Raw genomic sequence first — 25,003 nt, 5'->3', positions numbered from 1 at the left:
TTAAACTATGAAATAATCGATTCTATTTACTAGCTCTTGTGCCAAAAAAGAAAAAATAAAAATCAAGAAAAGGAGGTTGATGAAAGGTTGTCTCTAACAATTAACCATTTACTAGCTCTTGTGCCCAGGCTGCCTCTTGTTTTACTTACAACCTATTATAATCAGTTCCCCTTAAGAACAGCTTAGGCACAATATCTTGATCTGCTGATTCTAATTTCTAAATACGCCCGTAACACCATAAGGCTAGTCAATTTAGACATACTGATTTCCCTTGTGTTCTGTATTCTGTCCTATTCCTTTGTTTTTTTTTGGGTCAAAGTAATCCGTCTTATTCGTTTTAACACAAAATGCATAGGTGTGGGTGTATACGTTTCTTTTCCGTTGTACTCGAAAACAACCTTTTGCCCAACCACACCTATTGTGGGCTAATACAGAATCCGTGAATGAATCTGTCTCAACTTAATTTGGGCTGTTCCCAACTACAAGTCGTGGGCCTGATGTAGACCAGAAATTGAGCAGAAATTTATCTGTGAATCCTGCCACAACAGAATGCAGCTAGAAATGTGAGAAAAAGGATTTAACAACATCTAGTACCGGTAGATTATTTTTTATCCAAAAATAAAAAATAAAAAAATCCAGTAGTTGATGGTTATATCACTTTTGGAATAAAAAGCAGAAACTATTGGTTTTTCATTATTATTATTATTTTCAGAAAAAGGTTCAAATATGATTTTTGGAAAAGAAAATATTCTTAATTGATCATTTTAGAAAATTAATATTGTATAGTCCAAAAATATTTTTTTATGACGTCAACCCAACAGTAAATGAATATCCATCTAAAGTTTTTAATTTGCAGCACCAAACATACATTATTAATTAATGAGAAAAAAGTAAGATAGAAACTATGATAGTGTAATGTCATTTTTGTTGCTATCATAAGTTGTTTTGTGATGATTAGTTACTGTATTTTCAGTTTTTGATAAAAACACTGTTGTATTAAGTAGCCAAAATATGGTTTGTCTTTTGGAAATATGATTACCGCAGTAGTAGGTGAAAATTAGATGGTTTACTGTTTCTGAAAACTTGTGGTTATATGCTATGTCCATAATGAACGAGGATGTCGAGACCACACCAGTTTAAGCTTTTTTCTTTTCGTTTTGCTGTGTTTTTTGTTCCAAAAATCCAACAAATGGTATCAGAGCCCTAATGATCTTAGAGGAGCTGTGAATGAAATAGCAAAAAAATACAAAAAACCTTCCTTCTACCTTTCCTTCCTTTTAAATGGCTTCAACTCATTTTTCTGCTCCATCACCTCCTATATTTTTTGGAGAAAATTATGCCATGTGGTATATAAAAATGAAAGCTTACCTTCAAGCTTTTGACTTGTGGGAAGTAGTAAAGACCGAAAGAAATCCTCCCCCTTTGATAACAAATCCCACTATCCCTTAAAGAAAGAAACATAGTGAGGAGGTTGCTAAAAAGTTTAAGGCTTTATCTACCTTACATGCTGGTGTTTCAGAAGTTATGTTCACCAGAATTATTGCTTGCACTACAGCTAAAAAGGTCTGGGACAAGCTGAAAGAAGAGTTTCAGGGAAGTGCAAGAACAAGATAAATGCAGGTATTGAACTTGAGAAGGGAGTTCGAAACTTTAAGAATGAAAGATTCTAAGTTGGTAAAAGACTTTATTGACAGACTTATGAAGGTAATAAACCAGATCAGAATTCTTGGAGAGGAGCTAGGAGATAGAAGAGTGGTGGAGAAAGTGCTGGTCAGCTTACCAGAAAAATTCGAAGCAAAAATATCATCCTTGGAGGAGTCAAGAGATTTGAATCAAATTTCTTTGTCACAGCTTATTAATACTTTACAAGCAACTGAACAAAGAAGATCTATAAGACAAGAAGAAACCTCAGAAAGTGCTTTTTTAGCATTACAAAAAGGTAAGGCTCCAGCAAATAATAATCAAAGGAAGCAGCAAAGTGGATGAAGTAATGTCAAAGGAAAACATGGTGCTGGTACAAGCAGAGAAGGTGAAAGAAAGAAGTTTACGAAGTGCTCTTATTGCAAAAAGGACAACCATCTTGAAAAATATTATTGGTTTAGGCCAAATGTTCAATGTAGAGTTTGCAAACAACTGGAACATATTGAAAAAGTTTGCAAAAACAAAGGAGGACCAGTGCAACAAGCACACTAAGTACAAGTTGCTGATGAAGCACGGCAAAGTGAGGAAAGGCTGTTTGTTGCTACATGTCATGTAGAAAACGGCAGCAAAGAAGCTTGGTTGGTGGATAGTGGCTGCACTCAACATATGACTCATGATGCTGATCTCTTCAAGACCTTAGATAGAAGCTTTGTTTTCAAAGTGCAAATAGGAAATGGAGATTTTATTCAAGTTAAAGGCAAAGGAGAAGTGACTGTGGAAACTTCAACAGGTACTAAACTCATTTCAAATGTGTTGTATGTACCCGAAATTAATCAAAGCTTGTTAAGTGTGGGACAAATGCTTGAAAATGGATATTTTTTAAATTTTCAAGATAAGTCTTGCATAATATATGATCAACATGGAAGTGAAATTCTAAATGTTGGAATGAAAGATAAAAGCTTTGTGGTAGAGTGGAACAAGAAGGGAAATGATGTTTTTTATGCCAAAACTAGTGATGAATCTAAGTTGCGGCATAAAAAACTTGGTCATTTTAACTATGACTCTCTGAATCTAATGCATGAAAAGAAATTGGTGGAGAATATGCCTGCTGTTAGCAAAAACCTGGAATTGTGTGAAGTGTGTCAGCTTGGTAAGCAACAAAGGCTGCCATTCCCTTCGAAAGGCGCTTGGAGAGCCTCTGAAAAGCTTCAGTTAATTCATAGTGATGTATGTAGACCTATGAGTGAGAATTCTATCAACGGTAATAGATATTTTCTCACTTTCATAGACGATTTCTCCAGAATGTGTTGGGTGTATTTTCTGAAATAAAAATCTGAAGTTGCTGAGATTTTCACCAGCTTTAAAGCCATGGTAGAAAATCAAGCAAAATATAGCATCAAGGTGATACGATCTGATAATGGAACTAAATATACAGCTCAAAAGTTTGAGTTACAATGCAAAGAAGCTGGAATTCAACATCAGCTGACCTCTCCCTATACTCCTCAGCAAAATGGGGTTAGTGAGAGGAAGAATAGGACTATTATAGAGATGTGTAGATGCTTGTTGGTTGAGAAGCAATTACTAAAGAAGTTTTGGGCTGAAGCAGTAAATACCTCAATGTATTTGCAAAATAGATTACCAACTAAAGCATTGGAGTTTAAAACTCCATATGAGGTGTGGTCTGGGGTTAAGCCTACTGTGGAGAATTTGAAGATATTTGGGAGCATTTGTTATACACATGTTCCTGAAATTAAGAGAGAGAAGTTTGATTAAAAAGCTGATATGGGAATTTTCGTTGGTTACAACAGCAACACAAAAGGGTACAGAGTATATCATTTGAAAACTAACAAGCTAATTGTTAGTAGGAATGTTAAAGTTGATGAAGCTGCTGTTTGGAATTGGGAAAAGAGTGAAGTTCAAGTCTCAGAAAAGAATTTTATTCAAGAACATGACGAGATTCAAGATGAGAATGATTCAAATGATGAAGATGCTGTTGGAATCCGAGATACAAGATCCTTGACTGATGTATATGAGAAAAGCATCCGTTGCATCCGAGATAAGCGTCCGAGGTACAAGCCCTCTGACTGATGCATCCGAGATAAGCATCCGAGGCACAAGATCCTTCACTGATGCATCCGAGAGAAGTGTCCGAGATACAAGACACCTATCTGATATCCGAGATACAAGATCCCTGTCTGATGTCCGAAATACAAGATCCCTGTCTGATGTCCGAGATACAAGACTCCTGTCCGATGTCCGAGCTATAAGGCCCCTGTCTGATGTCCGAAATACAAGACCCCTGTCCGATGTTCGAGCTATAAGACCTCTGTCCGATGTTCGAGCTATAAGATCCTTGACTGATGAATATGAAAGATGCAACCTAGCATTGTGTCATCCAATTACTTTCAATAATGCAAATCAGTTCGAGACATGGAGAGAGGCCATGAAAACGGAAATCAATATGATAAGCAAAAACAAAACTTGGGAATTGGTGAACAAACCCCAAGACAAAAAGGCCATTGGAGTGAAATGGGTCTTTAGGACCAAGGTCAATGCTGATAGTACAATAAATAAGCATAAAACAAGATTGGTAGTTAAAGGTCATGTGCAGTAACCTAGTATTAATTATGGAGATACGTTTGCACCAATTGCGAGACATGAAACAATCAGATTTCTACTAGCACTTGCCGCTCAAAAGGGTTGAAAAGTTTACCATTTAGATGTGAAATCTGCATTTCTAAATGGTTACTTGCATGAAGAAGTATATGTTGAACAACCTGAAGGCTTTGTTGTTCAAGGAAAGGAAGACAAGGTTTATAAATTGCATAAGGCTTTTTATGGCTTGAAACAAGCTCCCAGAACTTGGTATAGCAGAATTGACTCACACCTTGTTGGAAAATGATTTAAAAGGAGTGAGAATGAGCCTACTTTGTACGTGAAGTCAGGTTCAAATGATGAAAAATTGATTGTTTCTCTATATGTTGATGACTTGTTTGTTACAGGAGGAGATTCACAAAGTATGTTGAAATTTAAATCTAAAATACAAAAAGTGTTTGAAATGTCAGATTTAGGAGTGATAAACTACTTTCTTGGCATAGAGATATATCAATTTAGTCATGGCATTTTCTTATTCTAAAAGAAGTATGCTGTGGAATTACTTAAAAAGTTTGACATGGAGAAGTGTAATCCAGTTGACACTCCAATGGTTTACAATCAAAAATTTAAACTTGAAGATGGCGCGCCCAAGATTGAAATTTCAACCTATAGAAGCCTTATTGGAAGTTTGCTGTATTTATGTGCTTCTAGACCTGACATTATGTTTTCTGTGAGTCTGCTTTCCAGATTTATGCATGCTCCACCACATATGCATTATTCTGCAACTAAAAGAGTGTTAAGGTACGTTAGAGGCACCATAGACTATAGTGTTTTGTTTTTGAAGCAAGAAGAAGGCAAGTTGATGGGCTATGTTGATAGTGATTGGGCTGGAAGCATGGAGGATTCAAAAAGTACTTCAGGGTACTTATTTTCTCTTGGTTCAGGTCCTTTTTCATGGAGCTCACAAAAACAGGGTTCAGTTCTCAATCCACAGCTGAAGCTGAATATATTGTTGCTGCAGTTGCTTCAAATCAAGCTTTATGGCTAAGGAAGTTGCTTGTTGATTTAAATGAGAGGCAAGAAGAAGCTACCACAATATACTGTGATAACAAGTCTGCAATTTCCATTGTTGAAAATCCAGGTCAACATAGAAAAATAAAGCATATTCCAGTCAAATATCATACTGTGAGAGAAGCTGAAAGAAATAGTGAAGTGAAGCTGGTTCATTGCAGTTCTGAGGTCCAGCTTGCTGATATTTTGACGAAAGCTTTGCCAAGAAACAGGTTTGAAACATTAAGAAATGATCTTAGTGTTTCCAGCAAAAGTGCCAAGGAGGAGTGTTAGTGTAATGTCACTTTTGTTACTGTCATAAGTTGCTTTGTAATGATTAGTTACTGTACTTTCAGTTTTTGATAAAAACACTGTTGTATTAGGTAGCCAAAGTATGGTTTGTCTTTTGGCAATATGATTACCGCAGTAGTAGATAAAAATTAGGTGGTTTACTGTTTCTGAAAACTAGTGGTTATATGCTATGTCCATAATGAACGAGGGTGTCGAGACCACACCAATTTAAGTTTCTTTCTCTTTCGTTTTGCTGTGTTTTTTGTTCCAAAAATCCAACAAACTATTAGTTGTTTGAGTAAACAGTACAAAGTCTGCTTGTCCCAGCACACTTGGCTGACTGAGAGAACAGCAAGGAGACTGAAGCAATTTTCCATATGGGTCAGAAGAAAGGAGAGAGATCAATTTTGTGTTATTTATTTTTTCCATAATTTTTTTAGTACTCATTGGGTTTGAAAGGAGTGTATTGCAGTACACAGTTGAGTGTTGATAGATATACATCAGTTGAGGGATTTTTTTTATTGTACAGTTTATTTGTTGCGTTTCTTTTGCTAATACTGCACTAAACCAGGGAAAAAAGAAGTGAAGTTTGAAAGAATCGGTGTAATTCATTGATATTTAAGTTTTCCATAGAAAGACATTTGTTGTATAACTTTTTTCGAGTTGACGTGAAAGCTCATGCCGAACTACATGTAAAAAAGTAAGAATGCAATCTATTGAGCCCTTAAACAAGTTCATCGTTTTCCCGTTGAGTTCCATCCCAAGGATCAAATGGATGGGTGTGGATGAAAGGCATATACCTTAAACCAAATATTCAAATTAAAGTAATGACCTCTCTTAAAATGAACGTAATTAAAATTGATCCCCCAAACAAAAATTAAAAAAAAATCATGTTATTAACATGGTGGTATGATAGGTATGACCATATTAACATCTGTTAATAAAAATCAGAATTGTCTCAAAGCTTGTTTAGTCAATGGCACAAGCTCAAAAAAGTTTCCTCCCTATTGTCTCATCTGGCAGACTGGCAAAGTGTGTTCTACAGAACGCCAAATGGGAAATGTTTTCAACAAAATTACTTTAATTTCAAAACAAGAATATATGCATAATTTTTCACTGAAATAGTCTGAAGATTTATACCATGAAGAATGGAGGCTTTCTTTGCACCTACCTATGCAGCATGGTGGAGGAGATGAAACAAAGACTTGGAATGCCTTGTTTTATCAAATTTTCCTACACGTATATTCCTAAAGCCGAGCTCTTTAGGCTCTGTTTCCACTATCCATGCTGGTCTGTTGAGAAAGAGAGAGAAATTAATACTCATTACTACTCCCCAACTTTAATTTCGGGAAACAAAAGAAGGATTAGTAAAGAGAAGTTATCAATTTATGGATCAAAGTTTCTTAAAGAGAAGTTATCAATTTATGGATCAGAGTTTCTTACACATAATTTAATTACATAAGTAAATTACACATAATTTGTCTAAAAAAAATAAAAAAATGAACATCTTAACAAAAGACACCTTAGTTATTTTTTTCGTTAAATATTTATTAACTAAAGTCAGTAAAAAAATATAATATTTAAAATCAACATATATATAGCATTTTCTCCATTTTGGTGTCCAAATTTTCAATATACGAGACAATATATTATGGAAGGCACATCTTAAATAACATGTTAATCAATGTTGATATCTTAATATCAGGATCTTAAAATTTTCAAATATATAAATTTTTTACATATAATTCATCTTTTAAAACTATATCTCAGTTTATCATATAAGATATGATAATGTATATAGCAAAAAAATCCATATTAACTAATCTATTTTATCTTACATTTTAATATTTTTTTTAAAAAAATTATTTTTAACACTAAAAATCTAAAATGTAAAAACCAAACTTTAAGGGTAAACAAATTTTTAATGAAAACATGTGGGTTCATTTTAGTTTCCCCATCTAATATGTCTTCTAAAATAAGGAATATTGGAAAACTAAAATATGCAATAAAAAAAAGTCCTAATAAATTTTATTTTTCACCGGCTAATTAGACACTAGAATTTCTATAGATTTTATTTTATTTTTTTAAAGAATAATAATAACAAGAATTAGCTAGGAAAATTAATGAAGTCCAGAAAGCAACTATTATTAGTAGAAAATTGCCAAAAAAATTATTATTAGTAGTTTGAAGTAGGGACGGCTCGCTCGCTCCTCGTAGTTACAGCCTTGTACTTACCATACTGCATCTTGAGAGACAATATATTATTTGAAGCTATTTCTATTGATGTATAAATCCCTTAGGAAACCACTTGAAAAGACCATTTAATGACAACCTTTTATGCCCCAAATCGTATATGATTGCAAGGAAACAGAAAATAGCAACAACAGAGGATATCTGCAGCCTCCCAGACTATCACTCTCATGTTCTTTGCAACTTAATCCTTTCACGATTTCTATCTAATTAACACGTATAACAACAATAAACAATAATTGTATTTGATCATATTAATAAATCTCTCTTCATCTCTCATTCATTACCTTATTTATTTTTTTTTTTTTCAGTTGCTAGTTGCATGATTTCTTGGATAAAAGATGACATATTGATGTCAGAGGATCCACCTTCTTCTACAGCCCTCTTTGCCATCAATCCCAGCTTTCTAGCTCTTTCCCTTCTCTCATTGCTTTCTTTCCCTTCATCCATCAATTCTTCTATAGCGCTTTTCACGTCCTCCTTTTTCACCAATACATCAATCTTGTCTTCCTCTCCAAGTTTAAATGGAACCTCCACTCCAACCCGAACACCAATTTTCAGAATTTGGGTAACTAGTCTCTCATTCAAAAACTGGTCAGCAAACAGAGGCCACGTCACCATGCTCACCCCAGCTGATATCGCTTCCAGTGTAGAATTCCATCCACAATGCGTTAAGAACCCTCCGATTGATGGGTGTGATAAGATGAGCACTTGTGGAGCCCAACCACGAATCAAGAGGCCTCTTGATTTGATCCTTTCCTCAAATCCATCTTCCTCAATCCACTTGTTTAACCTCTCCAAGACAATACTACTCCCTCCCCTTATGACCCAAATGAATGGTTTGTTTGAGGCTTCCAAGCCCAATCCAAGCTCTTTCAAGTGTGGTTCTCTAAGATTACAAAGGCTTCCCAGGCAAGCATAAACGACGCTGCCTGGTTCCCATGAATCTAGCCATTTCAGGCATTGTTGTTCATCAACAGAGGATATGCTACCTCTTTGGGCCCTGTCCACCTGTTCTTTGTTGCTTAATGAAACTGGTCCAACACACCAAACTTTACCGTTTCTTGCCTTCTTGTATTCTTCAGCATATTCTGGCTCCAACTCTTCGAAAGTATTAGCGATTACTCCATAGGATTCCAAATCAGCTGCCACCAGTCTCCGTGTAAAATCATTTGACGTTGAAACCAATGCATCAGGCAACTGGGGCTTGGTCACCTCGATTCGATCAGGCAGGTCAGGCACAACAAAATACTCTGCATCCGATTCTATTTTGTCTAGAATCTTGGAGGTTCGTACAGAGTGTAAACAAAGGAGACAAAAGCAACCTAGTCCATGGAAAGATATCCTAGGAATACCAAGCATGCGAGCTACTTCGATTGTCCAAGGGAAACACATGTCGGCTATCATGCAATTTGGTGGCGGTGTAAGCTCTTTAACTATATCTTCTACTGGTTTCTGCAGCATATCAAGTCCAGTGAAGAAATTGATGAGATAATTTGATGAAGGTAGCAAGTCACAGTTCTCACAGCCTTGGGGCAATCCTACTTCTTCACATGGAAACTCGAGTAGGATGAGCCGGATGCAAAGCCCGGATTCTGTGGCGCGTGAGAGAACTGTTTTGAAACGGGAAGCGTTGAGCGGCGTAGTGAAAATGGTGACCAAAGCACCGCGAAGAGCCAACAGTTTAGCAATGTCGACCATTGGGATCATATGGCCTTGAGCCATTACAGGAAACAAGATGAAGTGAAGCTGATTGGTTTGGATTTGGCTAGGCATTGAATTTGAACCCATGGGGAACGATGAGATTCGTAATTTCTCCTCTTTTTTTTTTTTTGTTTTTTTTTGTTTTTTTTTTGTTTTTGTTCTGAGGTATATTAATAGGTTGGAGATTTAAAGCTAGTAGACTAGTGATGTAAGAGCCTACGTATTGGTTTATCTGAGCTTTCTGAAGCAGATGATATGGACCATATCCATATAGTTCGCAGGCAGACAACGTACGGTTCAGAGTTCTGTGGACGTTATTTAGTCGCTTCTGCTAGTGAATCCAAAATTATTTTATCTTATAACCTTTCTTGGCTGGCTAATGGGACTCCAAGAAGACTACATCGTAGTTGGTCAATTTAATGTGATACCAATCAAAAGTTGCCAAGTTGATGAAGTACATACAATTGCTCGATTAGTATTTAAATTGACAATCACCAACCGACTCTATACCTTTATGAACATAGAAACAAATATTTTGCAATCAACAATTAATATCATCTTCAACCAAAATTTGGCATAGAAGAGATTTACTTATGGTTTGAAAATTCATTGGTTAGTTTCTCTATCACATGTATATACATCAATAGTTTAATTTTTATCGATTAAAGTAACTTGGAGTTAATTAATTGATAATAGTTTTTAAACTATGAAAGAATCGATTCTATTTAATCAAATATAAAATTACATAAAACTCAAGAAAAGGAGGTCAATGAAAAGTTCTTTCTATAATAATTAACCATTTACTAGCTCTTTTAAAACCAAAAAAAAAAAAAAAAAAAAAGGTAAAATGTAACAGGCTGCCTCTTCTTTTATTTACAACCTGTTCTAATCAGTTCCCCTTAAGAACAGCTTCGGTACAATATGTTGCTGCTGTTTCTAATTTCTAAATACACCCGTAACAACATGTAGCTAGTCCATTTATACATACTGATTTCCCTTGTGTTCTGTATTCCGTCCTATTCCTCTGTTCTTTTGGGTCAAAGTCTGCCGTCTTATTCGTTTTCACACAAAATGCATAAAAGTGTGGGTGTGTTCGTTTCTTGTCGGTTTTTACTCGGAAACAATCAAAAAAATAAAAAACAGGATCCACTGGGTTTGATTGAGCCCAACCACACCTATTGTAGGCTAATACTTAATCCGTTAAAGATATTGTATCAATAATAAAAAATAAGGAAGAGGCTTAATTTGGGCCGTTTCCAACAACAGGTTGTGGGCCGGATGTAGACCAGAAACTGAGGAGTAATTTATCTGTGAATCCTACAAAAACAGCATGCGGCTAGAAATGTGAGAAAAGGGATTTAACAACATCCAGTACCAGTAGATTATTTTTTATCCAAAAGAAAACAAAAAAAATAAAATAAAATAAAAAAATCCAGTAGTTGATGCTTATATCACGTTTGGAATAAAAAGCAGAAACTATTGGTTTTTCATTATTATTATCATTTTCAAAAAAAGGTTCAAATATGATTTTTCTTAAAGAAAATATTCTTAATTGATCATTTTAGAAAATTAATATTGTATAGTCCAAAAATATTTTTTAAGACGTCAACCCAACAGTAAATGAAGATCCATCTAAAGTTTTTAATCTGCATCTTAGAGACGATCTACGATGCATAACTTTTGTAATAATGTATAAACCTCTTAAGCAAAACCTTTATGTCCCAGATCGAATTAGAATGTAATTGGAAAGAAACATAGGAAACAGTAACTAACTCATATAACAATAAACGACAATTGCATTCAAATCACTCACTATCTCTCATTCTTTACTTGATTTGTCAGTTGCTAGTTGCATGATTTCTTGGATAAAAGATGACATATTGATGTCAGAGGATCCACCTTCTTCTACAGCCCTCTTTGCGATCAATCCCAGCTTTCTAGCCCTTTCCCTTCTCTCTTTGCTTTCTTTCCCTTCATTCATCAATTCTTCTATAGCCCTTTCCACGTCCTCCTTTTTCACCAATACACCAATTTTGTCTTCCTCTCCAATTGCAAATGGAACCTCCACTCCAACTCTAACACCAATTTTCAGAATTTGGGTAACTAGTTTCTCATTCAGAAACTGGTCTTCAAACAGAGGCCACGTCACCATGCTCACCCCAGCTGATATACCTTCCAGTACGGAATTCCATCCACAATGCGTTAAGAAGCCCCCGACTGATGGATGTGATAAGATGAGTAATTGTGGGGCCCAACCACGAATCAAAAGGCCTCTTGATTTGATCCTCTCCTCGAATCCATCTTCCTCAATCCACTTGTTTAATTCTTCCAAGACAATATTACTCCCTCCCCTTATGACCCAAATGAAGGGTTTGTTTGAGGCTTCCAAGCCCAATCCGAGCTCTTTCAGGTGTGGTTCTCTAAGATTACAAAGGCTTCCAAGGCAAACATAAACAACGCTGCCTGGTTCCCATGAATCAAGCCATTTCAGGCACTGCTGTTCATCAACAGAGGATTTGTTACCCCTTTCGGCCTTGTCCAACTCTTCTTTGTTGCTTAATGAAACTGGTCCAACACACCAAACTTTACCGTTTTTGGCCTTCTTGTATTCTTTAGCATATTCTGGCTCCAACTCTTCGAAGGTATTGGCAATTACTCCATAGGATTCCAAATCAGCTGCCACCAGTTTCCGAGTAAAGTCACTCGAAGTTGAAAGCAACGAACCTGGCAACTGTGGCTTAGTCATCTCGATTTGATCAGGCAGGTCTGGCAGAACAAAGTAGTCCGAATCCGAGTCCATTTTGTCGTAAATCTTGGAGGTTCGAATAGAGTGCAAACACAGGAGACAAAAGCAACCTAGTCCATGGAAAGATATCCTAGGAATACCAAGCATGCGAGCTACTTCGATTGTCCAAGGCAAACACATGTCGGCTATCATGCAATTTGGCGGCGGTGTTAGCTCTTTAACAATATCTTCTACTGGTTTATGCAGCATATAAATTGCAGTGATGAAATTGATGAAATAATTTGGTGATGGTACCAAGTCACAGTTCTCACAGTCTAGGGGCAATCCTACTTCTTCACATGGAAACTTGAGTAGGATGAGCCGGATTCGAAGCCCGGATTCTGTGGCGCGTGAGAGAACTGTTTTGAAACGGGAAGCGTTGAGTGGCGTAGTGAAAATGGTGATCAAAGCACCACGTCGAGCCAACAGTTTAGCAATGTCGACCATTGGGATCATATGGCCTTGAGCCATATGAGGAAACAGAATGAAGTGAAGCTGGTTGGCTTGGGAAGGCATTGACTTTGAACCCATGGTTGATGATGAGATTCGTAATTTCTCTTTTCGTTTTTTTTTTTTTGGTTTTCTTTCTTTCATTTCTTCCAAAGTATATAAATAGGTTGAAGATTTGAAGCCAGTTGATTTCCTGGTGATGTAAGAGCCTACGAACGTTATATATGAATATTGGTGCATCTAAGCTTCTGGAGCAGATGATATGGACCATATGGTTCTCAGTCACACACCGTACGGTTCAGAATTTTGTGGCTAGTATTTACACGCTTCTGCTAATCAATCCAAAAAATTTTTATCTTATTACCTTTCTTTTCCAAGCAATTTATTACTTGGCAAATGGGATTCCATGAAGACTACATTGTAATCGGTCAATCTGAATCAATACCAATCAAATGGGCCAACTTAATGAAGAACGGACAAATTACTTGATTAGAATTTTAGTTTACAAATGCACCCTTAGGAAAATGGAAACAGATATTTCGCAATCAATAATTAATATCACCTGCGACTAATATTTGACATAAACCGACATTCACTAAGTTTGAAAACTCACTAGTTAGTATTTCTGTCATATATAACATCAACAATTTAATTTTTTTTTTTTTTTTTATCGATTAAGATAAGTTCTAGTTAATTGATTGATCATAGTTTTCAAAACTATGAAAGAATCAACTCTATTTAATCAATGCAAAATTTCTGTATAAAATTACATAAAACTCAAGAAAAAGGAGGTTGATGAAGTATTATCTCTAACAATTAACCGTTTACTTCACTCTCAGCCAAAAAACAGATAAAATTTGGTAGGCTGTGTCTTGTTTTATTTACAATCTTTTATAATCAGTTCATTTCGAGAACAGCCTAGTTACAGTATCTTGCTGCCGATTCTAGTTTCTAAAAACATGTGTATAGTGTGTCAATGAAACATACTGATTTTCCTTGTGTTTCTGTCTTCTTCATTCGTCGACAGGCCAAGATTTGAACTCAGAAACTGACAATGCATTCTCCACGGGCCACGCCTCTGAATGTATTCCGTCTTTTTCGTTTTCACAGAAAATGCATAAAATGTGGGTGTACACGTTTCCTTTCGGCTGTACTTGAAAACAGCCTTCAAATGAAAACGGGATCTAATGGGTTTGATTGAGCCCGACCCACATATTGTGGACTAATACTGTATTCCTTAGTGAAATTTAGCCCAGTATTTAAAAACAGGGGCCCAATAAAATTTGGGCTCCTTGCCAACTACAGGTTGTAGGCCTGTTGTAGCTCGGTTATTGATAAACAAATATCTGCGAAACCTGCACCGCACGAACAGAATACTGTGAGAAAATGGATCTAACAACATCCAGTAGTTTTAAAGTAGTTGATTCGAAATTTCTTATATCGTGTTTGGAATAACAAGCAGAAACTATTGGTTTTTCATTATTATATATTTAAAAAAACTTTCAAATATGATCTTTGGAAAAGAAAATGTACATTTTTGATCATTTTGGAAAATTAATTTTGTATAGTCGAAAAATATTTGTTATTAAGTCAACCCAACAGTAAAGATCCATCTAAATTTGCAGTGCTAAACATATATTCTTTTGAACCAAGCAAAAACAAAAAAGTAAAAAACATATATCTGTTTGATCTTCGTAAGACCATGACATTTAATAAGGTGGGCTTTCCATTTATCTCATTTACAGAGGTGGACCGTCTTTATCTAATAAAACTATGGATGTAACATCAAACCATATCATTTAATAAGGTGGGCTTTCCTTCTTCCACCATATCATCAACTTCAATCTGTTCTCCATTGATATTTACTGCTGATATGAAAGCCTCATTACATTATATTTTTATTTATTTTTGTTTGTTTACTGTGTAGAGCCTTATATCATATGCAGGCTGATACTGGCTTGTCGGTAGAAAAATAATAATATATTTCTCAAAAGTTGTCTCTAGAACACAATTTTCTAAATAATATTACAGAGATTATTTATTCTGCTAGATAATCTTTGCTGCCAACATGTTTATCAAAGCATACATCTCAATATTTAATTAGTTTATATCTAATTTAATTATTCATTTAATAAGTTACTTCACATATTATTTATTTTTAGATTATATTTATATATTACTTAATCAAATAATGACATTTGTATTTTTAAAAAAACATGTTGGATAAATTAAAATGATATATGCAGCATTACTTTCTTGAAGCGTACTTAGAATAAAAAATTTAAAAAATTCTCAATTAGGAAGTACCATGCCTTAAAAGAAAAAAAAAATTGGAAAATGAAGAGGAAGCCATTTTGATCAAATTACCAACTAAAAACAAAAGCAAGCTCTTTAACAGGGGTATAAGTGCATAATGAGAATTGACATTAAAAACTTAAAGAGAAAAAGAGATTTTAATTAGTTATTGATCTCATTTTGTTGCTTGACAAACTGAATAAACGTATCCATATTGAGATATGAAGATCCACCATGTTCTATTGCCTTTTTTGCCATCTTTCCTAGCTCTCTTGCTTTCTTTCTTCTTTCCTCAGCTTCTTCTCCATCATCTGTAACCTTCTCTATTGCTGTCCTCACATCTTCCTTCTTAATCACCAAACCAGACCTCTCTTCCAAACCCCAAGTCACAGCAGCTTCAACTCCCACTCTAACACCAATCCCAAGCACCTCAACTGCCAAACTCTCATTCAAAAATTGCTCTGCGAACAATGGACACGTTATCAACGGCACTCCGGCATCTATTCCTTCCAGGGTCGAATTCCAACCGCAGTGCGTCAAGAATCCTCCGATTGCAGGATGAGACAAAATCAGTACCTGCGGTGCCCAACCTCTGATCACGAGGCCTTTCTTCTTTGTCCTCTCTTCGAATCCATCTTCCAGAATCCAATTTTCTAATCCTTGAGATTTCTCTCCTCCTCTTATTACCCAAATGAATGGCCGATTGGATGCTTCTAAGCCCAAACCAAGCTCTTGTAACTGCCAAGGCTTAAGCCCACATATGCTTCCCAGACAAGCATAAATGACCGTACATGGTTCCCACAAGTCTAGCCACTGGCTCACTTCAATGGAGGCCGTTTCATCACCTCTTTCAATCTTATCCAAATTCGATTTATTGGAGGCCGAAACAGGACCAATACACCACACGTTATTACCTTTAACCATTTTATAATCTTTTACATAATCCGCTTCCAAGTCTTCGAAAGTATTTACCAAAATAGCATCGGCCACGACTTCGGCTGCTCGCATATTATTCCGAACCGCCGTGAGGTCCGGCGAACCCGGATTGAGATTCTCGGGTAGTTTCCTTTTGGTCAATTCGATCCTATGTGGTATACCCGGAACCACAAAGGACTCTGAATCGGAGACCACTCTTTCATGTACCTTGGAAATCTCTAATCTGTTAGTGCAACAGAAAGCGAAGCAACCCATTCCGTCGAAGAAAACCCTCGGGATTCGGAACTTTCGTGAAGTTTCAACAGTCCATGCAAGATTTTTACCGCTGACTATGCAACTTGGGGGTGGTTGTAAACCCAAAAGCAAATCTTCGAAGGGTTTCTGGAGCATGCTGGAAGCAATGAAGAAGTTCTTGATCAAGGTTCGAGAAGGAAGGTTGTCCATGTTTTCGCAACCGTCAGGCAATCCTGCCTCGGTGGATGGGAAGTGGAGGCTGACGAGTCGGATTTGAAGGCCGGAATCTGAGGCACGTTGGATAGTGGAGTTGAAACGGAGGGCGTTGAGAGGTGTGGTGACGATGGTAGCAAATACTCCATGTTGGGCTAATAGCCTTGCCATGTCTATCATGGGTATATGATGGCCAGGGGACATTAAAGGTATCAACACAAAATGAAGTTGGTTGACTCTTGAATTCTTCATTATTGGGTTTGTGGAGGAGGAATTCATATTTGCTATGATGGTGGATGAAGAAATTGGGGGAGGACTGAATTTTTTTATTAATTTGTTTTTTCTCTTTTTTATGGGTGAGCTTCAAAGGGGTTTTCTGTTTTTTCCTTTTGTGGACATAATCATTAGCTAGATTCTTTATTGTTCCAGATATACAAATATAACAAATGGGTAGAATCTATAAAAAACATTTTTTATTATTTTTTTTTTTTTACCTTTTTTATGTTATTATTATTTTTTCATCATCTAATTAATGATTTGTGAAACGGATTCGCATTTTCATATAGAGTTTAAGATTTAGAATTAACATTATATTTTTATTCGTTTTCTTGAATAAATATTGGTAGCTAGACTATCGAACTGAAACTTTAGAAAGATTTCTTAAATTTCCTCAAATGTTCTTAAAAGGAAAAAAAATAAAAAAATTTCCCCAAATCCTTTTTCTTTTTCTTTTTTCCCTTTTTTTTTTTTTTTTTTTTTGGGTGGTTGGGCAAAATTCTTATATGTTTTGTTGATACATTGTATGTAGCTAGACCGTTGAATTGAGATTTTTAGGAAGTTTCCAAAATTTCCACAAGTGTTGAAAAGTTCCCAAAATGTTTCTTGTTTTTGACTTTAACCTTAACTTTTTTAGATATATAACTCCAAAGTTCAAAATAAATTATTCAGATATGTTTTCTTTAAATAAACATAGGTAGCTAGACCATTAAAATTAAGTTTTAGAAAGGTTTTGAAAATTTCTCCAAATGTTTAAAAGATTTTGGGGGAAGTCTTCATTAAACATTTGGTAAATTTTGAAAAACTTTCTAAAATTTCAATTCGCTGGTTTAGCTAACTATATTTCTTCAAGAAAACATATAAGAATACATTAAAAAAAAAAAAAAAAAACTTTGTAGCTCTAAATGTCAATAAAACAAAAATTGAAAAATAAAAAGTAGATTGGGGTAAAGTTTACAGGGAAATTTTTGGAAACCTTTCTTAAGGTTAATTTCAATGGTCTAACTACATATATTTGTTAGCGAACACGTAATTGAATATTGTATTTTTAACTTTAGGGTTCTAACTCTCAAAGCAATAGGGTAAAATTCAAAAACAAAAAATATTTCGGAAACTTTTAAATACTTGTGGAATATTTTGTAAATTAACCTTTCTGAAATTTCAATTCAATAAACCAGCTAGCTATATTTCTTCAAGACAACATATAAGAATACATAATTTTGAAACTTAGGAGTTTTAGTGTTAAGCAATTTATACATATATTAATTTCATCAAGACAACATATACAAACGGATTGTGGAACGTGACACTCACCACCTGTCAATTTATTTGTTACATAATATATATATATATATATATATATTTTTTTTTTTTCTTGCTAGTGTTGCGCTTTCCATCTTCATTATGTGATGCATCGAGATAATCATTTCTTTTAGCTACTGACGTAGAGATTCGATCTTGGTGATAAAAACGTATGGCTTTATGCCCCTACTCCTTCTCATGGTTTTTGTCCTTGAAAGTTGAAATAAGCATCCTTTTTTTGGTGAAAGAAATAAGCATCCTTTTTTAGTAGTACACAGAAGAATTACAAATTATGGCATTTAAGTTTTTGAATTTGATTAAAAATGGAAACAGGATGTGTAAGATAGGATGAGGAAATACATGGGGCAGATAAGTCTATATGCACTATAAAATGTATAAGATAGGATGAGGAAATATAGGACGGATAAGTATGCATTATTAATGGTTGGCCGAATATGAAAATATGGATCAAATCATAGACGATAATATTGACTACAGAACAAACACGAAATGAATATTTGGATTAAAAGTATTGGTAGGCCCTATTTTTTGGAACTTTAAATGGCAACCTTTAGATTTTAGATTCCTGTCAGACTTGTAAAAGACTATACACATTTTTATAGCGAATATTTAAGGTTTATTTTATTATTATTATTATTTTTTTTTTTAGTGGCATATGCGAGGCGAAAATCAAGGTGGTCGTGACCAATTCTGATCTAAAAACTATAAAAGAATAGTAAACTATCCTTATGTCCATTGGGGCATCCGAAGAAGTTCATTGAAGAAGTTAATTAATGGATAAGATATTTTGTTCCTAGCCTCTTTACCATTTCAATGTTTCCGTACAAATTTCTTTAATTTTCAATTGATTTTACCATTTAAAATGAATCTTAATGTTCCATACAACATGGCGTTTACAATACGAGCTCTCCAGTGGCAGAGATCCACAACCTTAGTGTGATAGTTTGCACTGTTGGAATGGTCTAGTGGTATTTTTATAAATATTTGAAAATCAGGATCTTCGATTCCAGGCATTTGGAATATCTTAAGAATGTCACTAAGATGGTGCATGTCGAATGGCGGACCAAGATATGAAGGTTTGCTAGAGGAAATCCCATTATGATTCTTCCCACAAAGTGATATCTGTTGCTGCCAGAAAAGAAATGGCTAAATAAGCTATTTAAGGGGGTGGTCCGTGTCTGGCTCTCCACGGCCCCCGGCTATAGCTTCGAGCTTGGGCTAAGTGAGCTTTCCATGGGCAATGACAAGTCATGGGGCGGGCATAAAGTGCCATGGAGGTGGTCTTATGTCTACGAGGGATAGGAAGTCCTGAGGACACTACCGATAGCCAAAGGCTGAGTGTAGCCTTCGTTATGCCAAGAACATATGTAGGCTTTTGTTACAAAGTTGTGACAAATGTGCCATTGAGCGGGGATTTGGGTTCTGTCTTGTTCAAAAAGGTCGGAAACTAAGTAGGCACGGACTGGGCGATATCGTGCCATCGAGTAGCATTTGTATGTGGGCTTCCGATCTTGTGTTACTACTTTGGGTGGCATATTGGCACGATGCTGGCGTGCATGCTCCAGGATCGTATGCTATTCGGGATGTAGATGGACCAAGGCCCAAATGGAGAGCTGGATTGCTGGCTAGATCTTGGCACAAGGTCGCACGGCAAGCTATCGAGTGGGCGTGAGACCATCGGACTAGCTTGTTGAGCGGCATGAGCCTTGATAACTATGAGAACCTATAGATGAGGCAAGCATCTAGGCTAATAGCTGTGATGTTGGAAATCAATCATAGTCGTCTATGCGCAAGATTCACGAAAATAGTTTTCATCGGTGAACCTCAGGAGCATACAATTGATATCAAATGGATCAATATATGAACTCGAATAGTGAAAAGGCTGGCCTTAACTAAAAAATTTTGACACCGTATAATCTATTTTCATTGTATAAAATATAGGACCGTGGCACTTGGCCTCTGGGTGCCAGGTTCGAGTCTATGGGGTGGGTTGGGGTACTGGAGGTCAACAGCCACACTAGCAAAAATAAAAAAATAAAATAAATAAATAAAAAAATACGAGAACTAAAATTTTAACATCTACACCTAAAATTACTGATCCATCCTGTCCTGCACTAACAATTACCACCATGGTTAGTATTGTCCTATCGAAAAGTACAAAAATGCCATCGTACATACTTCGTCAGCAGGAATATTGGATCAAATAAAACACACAAAAAGAGTAATAATTATTATTATTTTTTTATTTATAATAAAAAGGATAGCTAGCAAGCTAGTCTATTGACACCTACATTGTCCTTTTCGAATTGAGAGAAAGCACCGAGCACATGAACCGTCCAATTCTACATTTGAAAATCGACTTTCTGAAAGGGCAAATGGAGCTTGGATCTGGAATGGGGGTCGTCTTGTTTTCTGCAATATTGAGTAAGCTGTTGACATTTGCAGAAATTAAAGCCATATATTAAAGCCAGAGAAAAGCAACGACACCAACCTATATATATATATATATGTGTGTGTGTGTGTATATGTATTGTATATAATGTGTGTGTGTGTGTGTGTGTGTGTGTTTATATATATATATATATATATAGGAAAGGGAAGTCAACTCTCGTTTGTTACTGATTGCACTATTAATATTAGTTTTTGGTATAAAAAATAGAGATAGAGAAAAAGTTGCAGCCGTCCTTCCCCATTAATTATAAACATTATACAAACTCATATATCGTAAAATTATGACTAATAACTAGTTAGCATACGCTAAGAAATTCACCTGTGTAAGTATCATTTATTTGTGTGCCTTAGCCAAAAAATAAAAATAAAAATTATGTGTGTATAATTCAAACCAATATTAAAAGTTTTATGGTCTGTCTTTTCCTATTATATATTCGATCCAAGATGGAAGGGACATGATGCACAAACCGTTCGGTGACTTTGAAACTCACATTTAAACCCAAAATTTTTTTTAAAAAAAATTCGCATCTTCAACATTCATGTAATTGCAACACGCTCTGTTACCAGAATTCCAAGCTGTATGATCAGTAACTCTGTTGAGTTTGGAGGATTCATTCTCCAAATTTACTCTGGTCCTTCATGAACTCTCCAAATTTACTGTGATGTGGACATAATTACATTGGGAGTCATTGGATCTGAAACTAAAGGCCGCTGGCATTGATATTATTGTCTCATATCCATCCTCTACTTTGAGACATTTACAAATAGACGACCATAAAACCAAAGGAAAAACCGAACCCATACACATAATAGTTAGATGGTATGTCAAAACAACTACAAATATATAATTCCTTGTCCTTGTTTCCCTAGAATGGCTGACTTAAAAATAAATATGAGCTTTCTACCACCACCTAAATCCCTCTTATGGGGGAGAAGATGACATCTCAAACTAATCCTCTACATTTGTTACATATGTACAACTCTATTATTGCATCTAAGTCAACCATCTTAACCCTTGCGTGATTAAATTATTAATTAAGACATGATTTACTAGCGTGTTTAGTTTTTATTTTCTATTTTAATTTTTTTTTCTAAATTATGTGTAGTTTGGTTAATTTAATTGTTTGATAATGTTAATTAATAATGGTAGTTAGAATTTGTTAAACAAATTAAATGTGAATGGAAAAAACAAAACCTAAATATAAACACAATTTTAAGTTGTCTTTCCTTTGTTATTTATGTTTATTTCTTTCTTCCTTACGTTTATTACTTTGACAGAGAAATCCAAATACTATAAATTAATATTACAAACCGTAAATAAATAACTTATACACAATCTAAAATAAATTAAAAATTAAAAATTATACACATTAACAAACAACACCTAAATAAATCATATTTCCTTTTATAAGAATCACACCTAATTAACATCTAAAACAAGTCATATAATGAAATAAAAATAGTAATACCAAGGACGCCAGATTACACTGATAAAACACATATAGCTAAAAAACACAAATATTGAAAACAGTTATCAAATTGGTCTAGGAACGCTATTCGCTCTCATGCTGTATCAAATTAGATGCTACCAATTACACTATGTATACAACAATTCTTTCTTTTTCTTTTTCTTTTTTTTTTCTTTTTTCTTTTTAAATATATTAAGCTAAATTAACGCACTATTTTGCTGCCTTATATCGTTCTGCAGTCCAAAATTCCAAAATTCAATTTATTTTTTGTTGCAATTTTTCGTATTAATATTTATTTTACTGTGTTAAATCGTTCTACAGTCTAAAATTCCAAAATTCAATTTCCATTTTTTTTTAATATTTAATAGAATGTATAGAGAAATTTTTTTTGTATTTCTAATTACTTCTATTTCTAGATATTTATTTTTGTCATAAAGGAAAAAAAATAAAAACAAAAAATGGAAAAGATTACATCATTCAATATTTTGTATAAAAAATAGAAAAGAGTCTTGTTTATAACTCATTCTTTTGATCTAGATAATTACAATAAATATATATAATAATTAACCTAGACAATTACAAATATGGAAATGAAATGGAAGGTAAGCATCCACGGTTGATCATATAACAAAGTTTCTAAAATTTATCTCCACCATTTTCTATAGGTATGTATATAGCAATTTTCTTCATATTTATAAATACAGCAAGACATTCTTGTGGTAATCGGTATATAAGGCAAATTTATTTGTATTTCTAAATAAGGGAAATTTTGCTTATTATTTATAAATTCACCAGCACAAATTTTGGTACATATATTGATCAATACGAAGATTAATCCATACAGATTACAGAACTAGTTTCTCTCTATATATATATAGTCTATTTTTTATTTTTATTTTCCATCGGTTGCACTCTTGCCAGCTGCATGATGTCTTGGATAAACGACGTCATGTTGACATGAGAGGATCCTCCTTCTTCTACTGCTCTGTTTGCCGTCTCTCCAAACTCTCTAGCTCTTTCCCTTCTCGCTTGGCTTTCTTCTCCTCCGTCCATCAGTCTCTCAACTGCCCTTTTCACTCGGTCTTTTTCCACTAACACCCCACTTTTCTCTTCCTCATCCCACTTCACTGGTTCCTCCACCCCAACACTCATACCAATTTTGAGTACATTCTCAACTAGTCTCTCCCCCAAGAATTGGTCACCAAATAGTGGCCAAGTGACCATTGGAATCCCGTAACACACCCCTTCCAATATAGAATTCCAACCACAATGTGTTAAGAACCCACCAATTGCCGGGTGTGATAATATCAATAATTGTGGCGCCCAACCGTGAATCACGAGCCCTCTTTTTTTTATTTTTTCCTCAAATCCATCTCTTACAATCCACTTTTCTACTTCTTCTAATTCTTTTCCTCCCCTTATTACCCAAATGAATGGTTTATTTGACGCTTCTAAGCCCAATCCAAGCTCTATCAGTTGTGAAGACTCTAGATTACAAAGGCTTCCAAGGCAGGCATAGAGTACGGAGTTTGGTTCCCATGAATCAAGCCACTTCAAGCTGTGGTATTCATCAATTGCGGACATATTGTTACCTCTTTGAGCCTTGTCCATTTCGTCTTTGTTACATACTGAAGCTGGGCCTACACACCAAACCCTTTTAACCTTGTTGTATTCTTTGACATATTCCATCTCCAACTCATCAAAAGAATTGAAGATTACTCCATGGGAAGCCTTATCAGCTTCTTCAATTTGTAGACAGAAATCTATCAAGTTTGGAGACAAGGGTGCTGGTATCTGAGCTCTTGTTATCTCAATTCGATCAGGCAGTCCAGGCACAACAAAGTAGTCTGAGTCTGATTTCGGGATTATGTCTTGGTGAACCATGGCAGCGTACAAAATGTGCGTACACAAGATAGTAAAGCAACTTGTCGCATGGAAAGTAACTCTTGGTACATGAAACCTGCGAGCGATATCGATAGTCCATGGCAAGCAGAAGTCAGATATAATGCAACTTGGCGGAGGTTTTAGCTCTTGGATCAACTTTTCTGCTGGCTCTTGTAGCTTCGCGGTTGCAGTGAAAAGATTGAAAGCTAAGTTTGGTGAAGGTAACATGTCGAAATTCTCACACCCTTTTGGCAATCCTGCTTCTTCGCATGGAAAATTCAGTTGGATTACTCGGATTTGGAGGCCAGAAACTGTGGCTCGATCAATACTTTTTTTGAAACGAGCAGCATTATGTGGTGTGGTAACTATGGTGATGATAACACCGCGTTGAGCAAACATTTTAGCAATGTCTATCATTGGGATCATGTGGCCTTGGGCCATTATGGGAAACATGATAAAGTGAAGCTGGTTTGTTTGGGAATCCATGGCTTGGTTATGCATTGGTGGCCTTTTTTTCTTCTTTACGTTTATATAGAGCAGGAAACAGGGAAGGCCTGGACAAAAACAGTTTAAATTTATCCTAGATGACAGCTATATCCCAACAAATATTCTTTAACCTAGAAAGAAAATACAGTCTCATTCAATATATGAATTAATCCCACATGCAAAAATTCCATTGGACAGTGACATGGTCAAATTAAACTACATTAGAAGTCTTTCTCAAAGCCCGTGAATACCTACCTAACATGTTAATGCATGGAAGCATCCCTCACTTATATGTATATTCATATAGCCCTTATAGATTGGTCATTTTCATTTTTGTGTACCTTTCCTGGGAATATACACATGATCAATGCCAGGCCGACAGCCTTATCAACATATTCCGTTAAAGTCGCCATCATGATATGTTTGTCAAAGTGAATAACTTCTCCTTTGTCTGGTTCCCCATTTAAGACATCAACTAATAAACAACCATAAAATCAATGGGAAAATAAATTACAAATCCCAGAATTACAGAACTCAAATCGAATAGAAATGAACGTCTCTTTGTTCTCCTTATTTTATGGGGGCTGACTATGACTTCGTCAATTGGGAAGATCACAATAATAAATATAATAAAATTCTTTGATCCCTTGAATCTATTAGAGCTAGACAT

General features: G+C 35.3%; 4 protein-coding genes across 4 annotated transcripts; all 4 read right to left on the bottom strand.

The window, feature by feature from the left end:
• Positions 1 to 7,836: 7,836 nt before the first annotated feature.
• On the bottom strand, positions 7,837 to 9,690 carry LOC125419231 (UDP-glycosyltransferase 73C25-like). The gene has a single exon (XM_048464725.2). The coding sequence runs from the start codon at positions 9,616 to 9,618 to the stop codon at positions 8,116 to 8,118; it is 1,503 nt and encodes a 500-aa protein (XP_048320682.2). The 5' UTR covers positions 9,619 to 9,690; the 3' UTR covers positions 7,837 to 8,115.
• A 684-nt stretch (positions 9,691 to 10,374) lies between these two features.
• LOC107432050 (UDP-glycosyltransferase 73C6-like) lies at positions 10,375 to 13,072 on the bottom strand. The gene is made up of 2 exons (XM_016043106.4): positions 11,345 to 13,072; positions 10,375 to 10,848 (listed from the first exon to the last, which is right to left on the bottom strand). Exon 1 carries the CDS (start codon positions 13,004 to 13,006, stop codon positions 11,351 to 11,353), a length of 1,656 nt encoding a protein of 551 aa, XP_015898592.1. The 5' UTR covers positions 13,007 to 13,072; the 3' UTR covers positions 10,375 to 10,848; positions 11,345 to 11,350.
• Positions 13,073 to 15,139: 2,067 nt separating this feature from the next.
• Positions 15,140 to 16,916, bottom strand: LOC107432014 (UDP-glycosyltransferase 73C3). Its single transcript, XM_016043066.4, has one exon. It carries the CDS (start codon positions 16,721 to 16,723, stop codon positions 15,224 to 15,226), a length of 1,500 nt encoding a protein of 499 aa, XP_015898552.1. The 5' UTR covers positions 16,724 to 16,916; the 3' UTR covers positions 15,140 to 15,223.
• A 5,787-nt stretch (positions 16,917 to 22,703) lies between these two features.
• Positions 22,704 to 25,003, bottom strand: LOC107432013 (UDP-glycosyltransferase 73C6). Its single transcript, XM_016043065.4, has one exon. It carries the CDS (start codon positions 24,346 to 24,348, stop codon positions 22,843 to 22,845), a length of 1,506 nt encoding a protein of 501 aa, XP_015898551.2. The 5' UTR covers positions 24,349 to 25,003; the 3' UTR covers positions 22,704 to 22,842.

This window comes from Ziziphus jujuba, chromosome 11 (assembly GCF_031755915.1).
Source record: "Ziziphus jujuba cultivar Dongzao chromosome 11, ASM3175591v1".
In the NCBI taxonomy this organism is placed as follows: Eukaryota; Viridiplantae; Streptophyta; class Magnoliopsida; order Rosales; family Rhamnaceae; genus Ziziphus; species Ziziphus jujuba.
Note: the sequence above shows the minus strand (reverse complement) of the source record. Positions and strands in the feature narration are given on the sequence as shown.

Excerpts from the sequence above, each read along its gene's own strand:
- LOC125419231 (XM_048464725.2), bottom strand. The coding sequence starts at position 9,618 with ATGGGTTCAAATTCAATGCCTAGCCAAATCCAAACCAATCAGCTTCAC.
- LOC107432050 (XM_016043106.4), bottom strand. The coding sequence starts at position 13,006 with ATGCACCAATATTCATATATAACGTTCGTAGGCTCTTACATCACCAGG.
- LOC107432014 (XM_016043066.4), bottom strand. The coding sequence starts at position 16,723 with ATGAATTCCTCCTCCACAAACCCAATAATGAAGAATTCAAGAGTCAAC.
- LOC107432013 (XM_016043065.4), bottom strand. The coding sequence starts at position 24,348 with ATGCATAACCAAGCCATGGATTCCCAAACAAACCAGCTTCACTTTATC.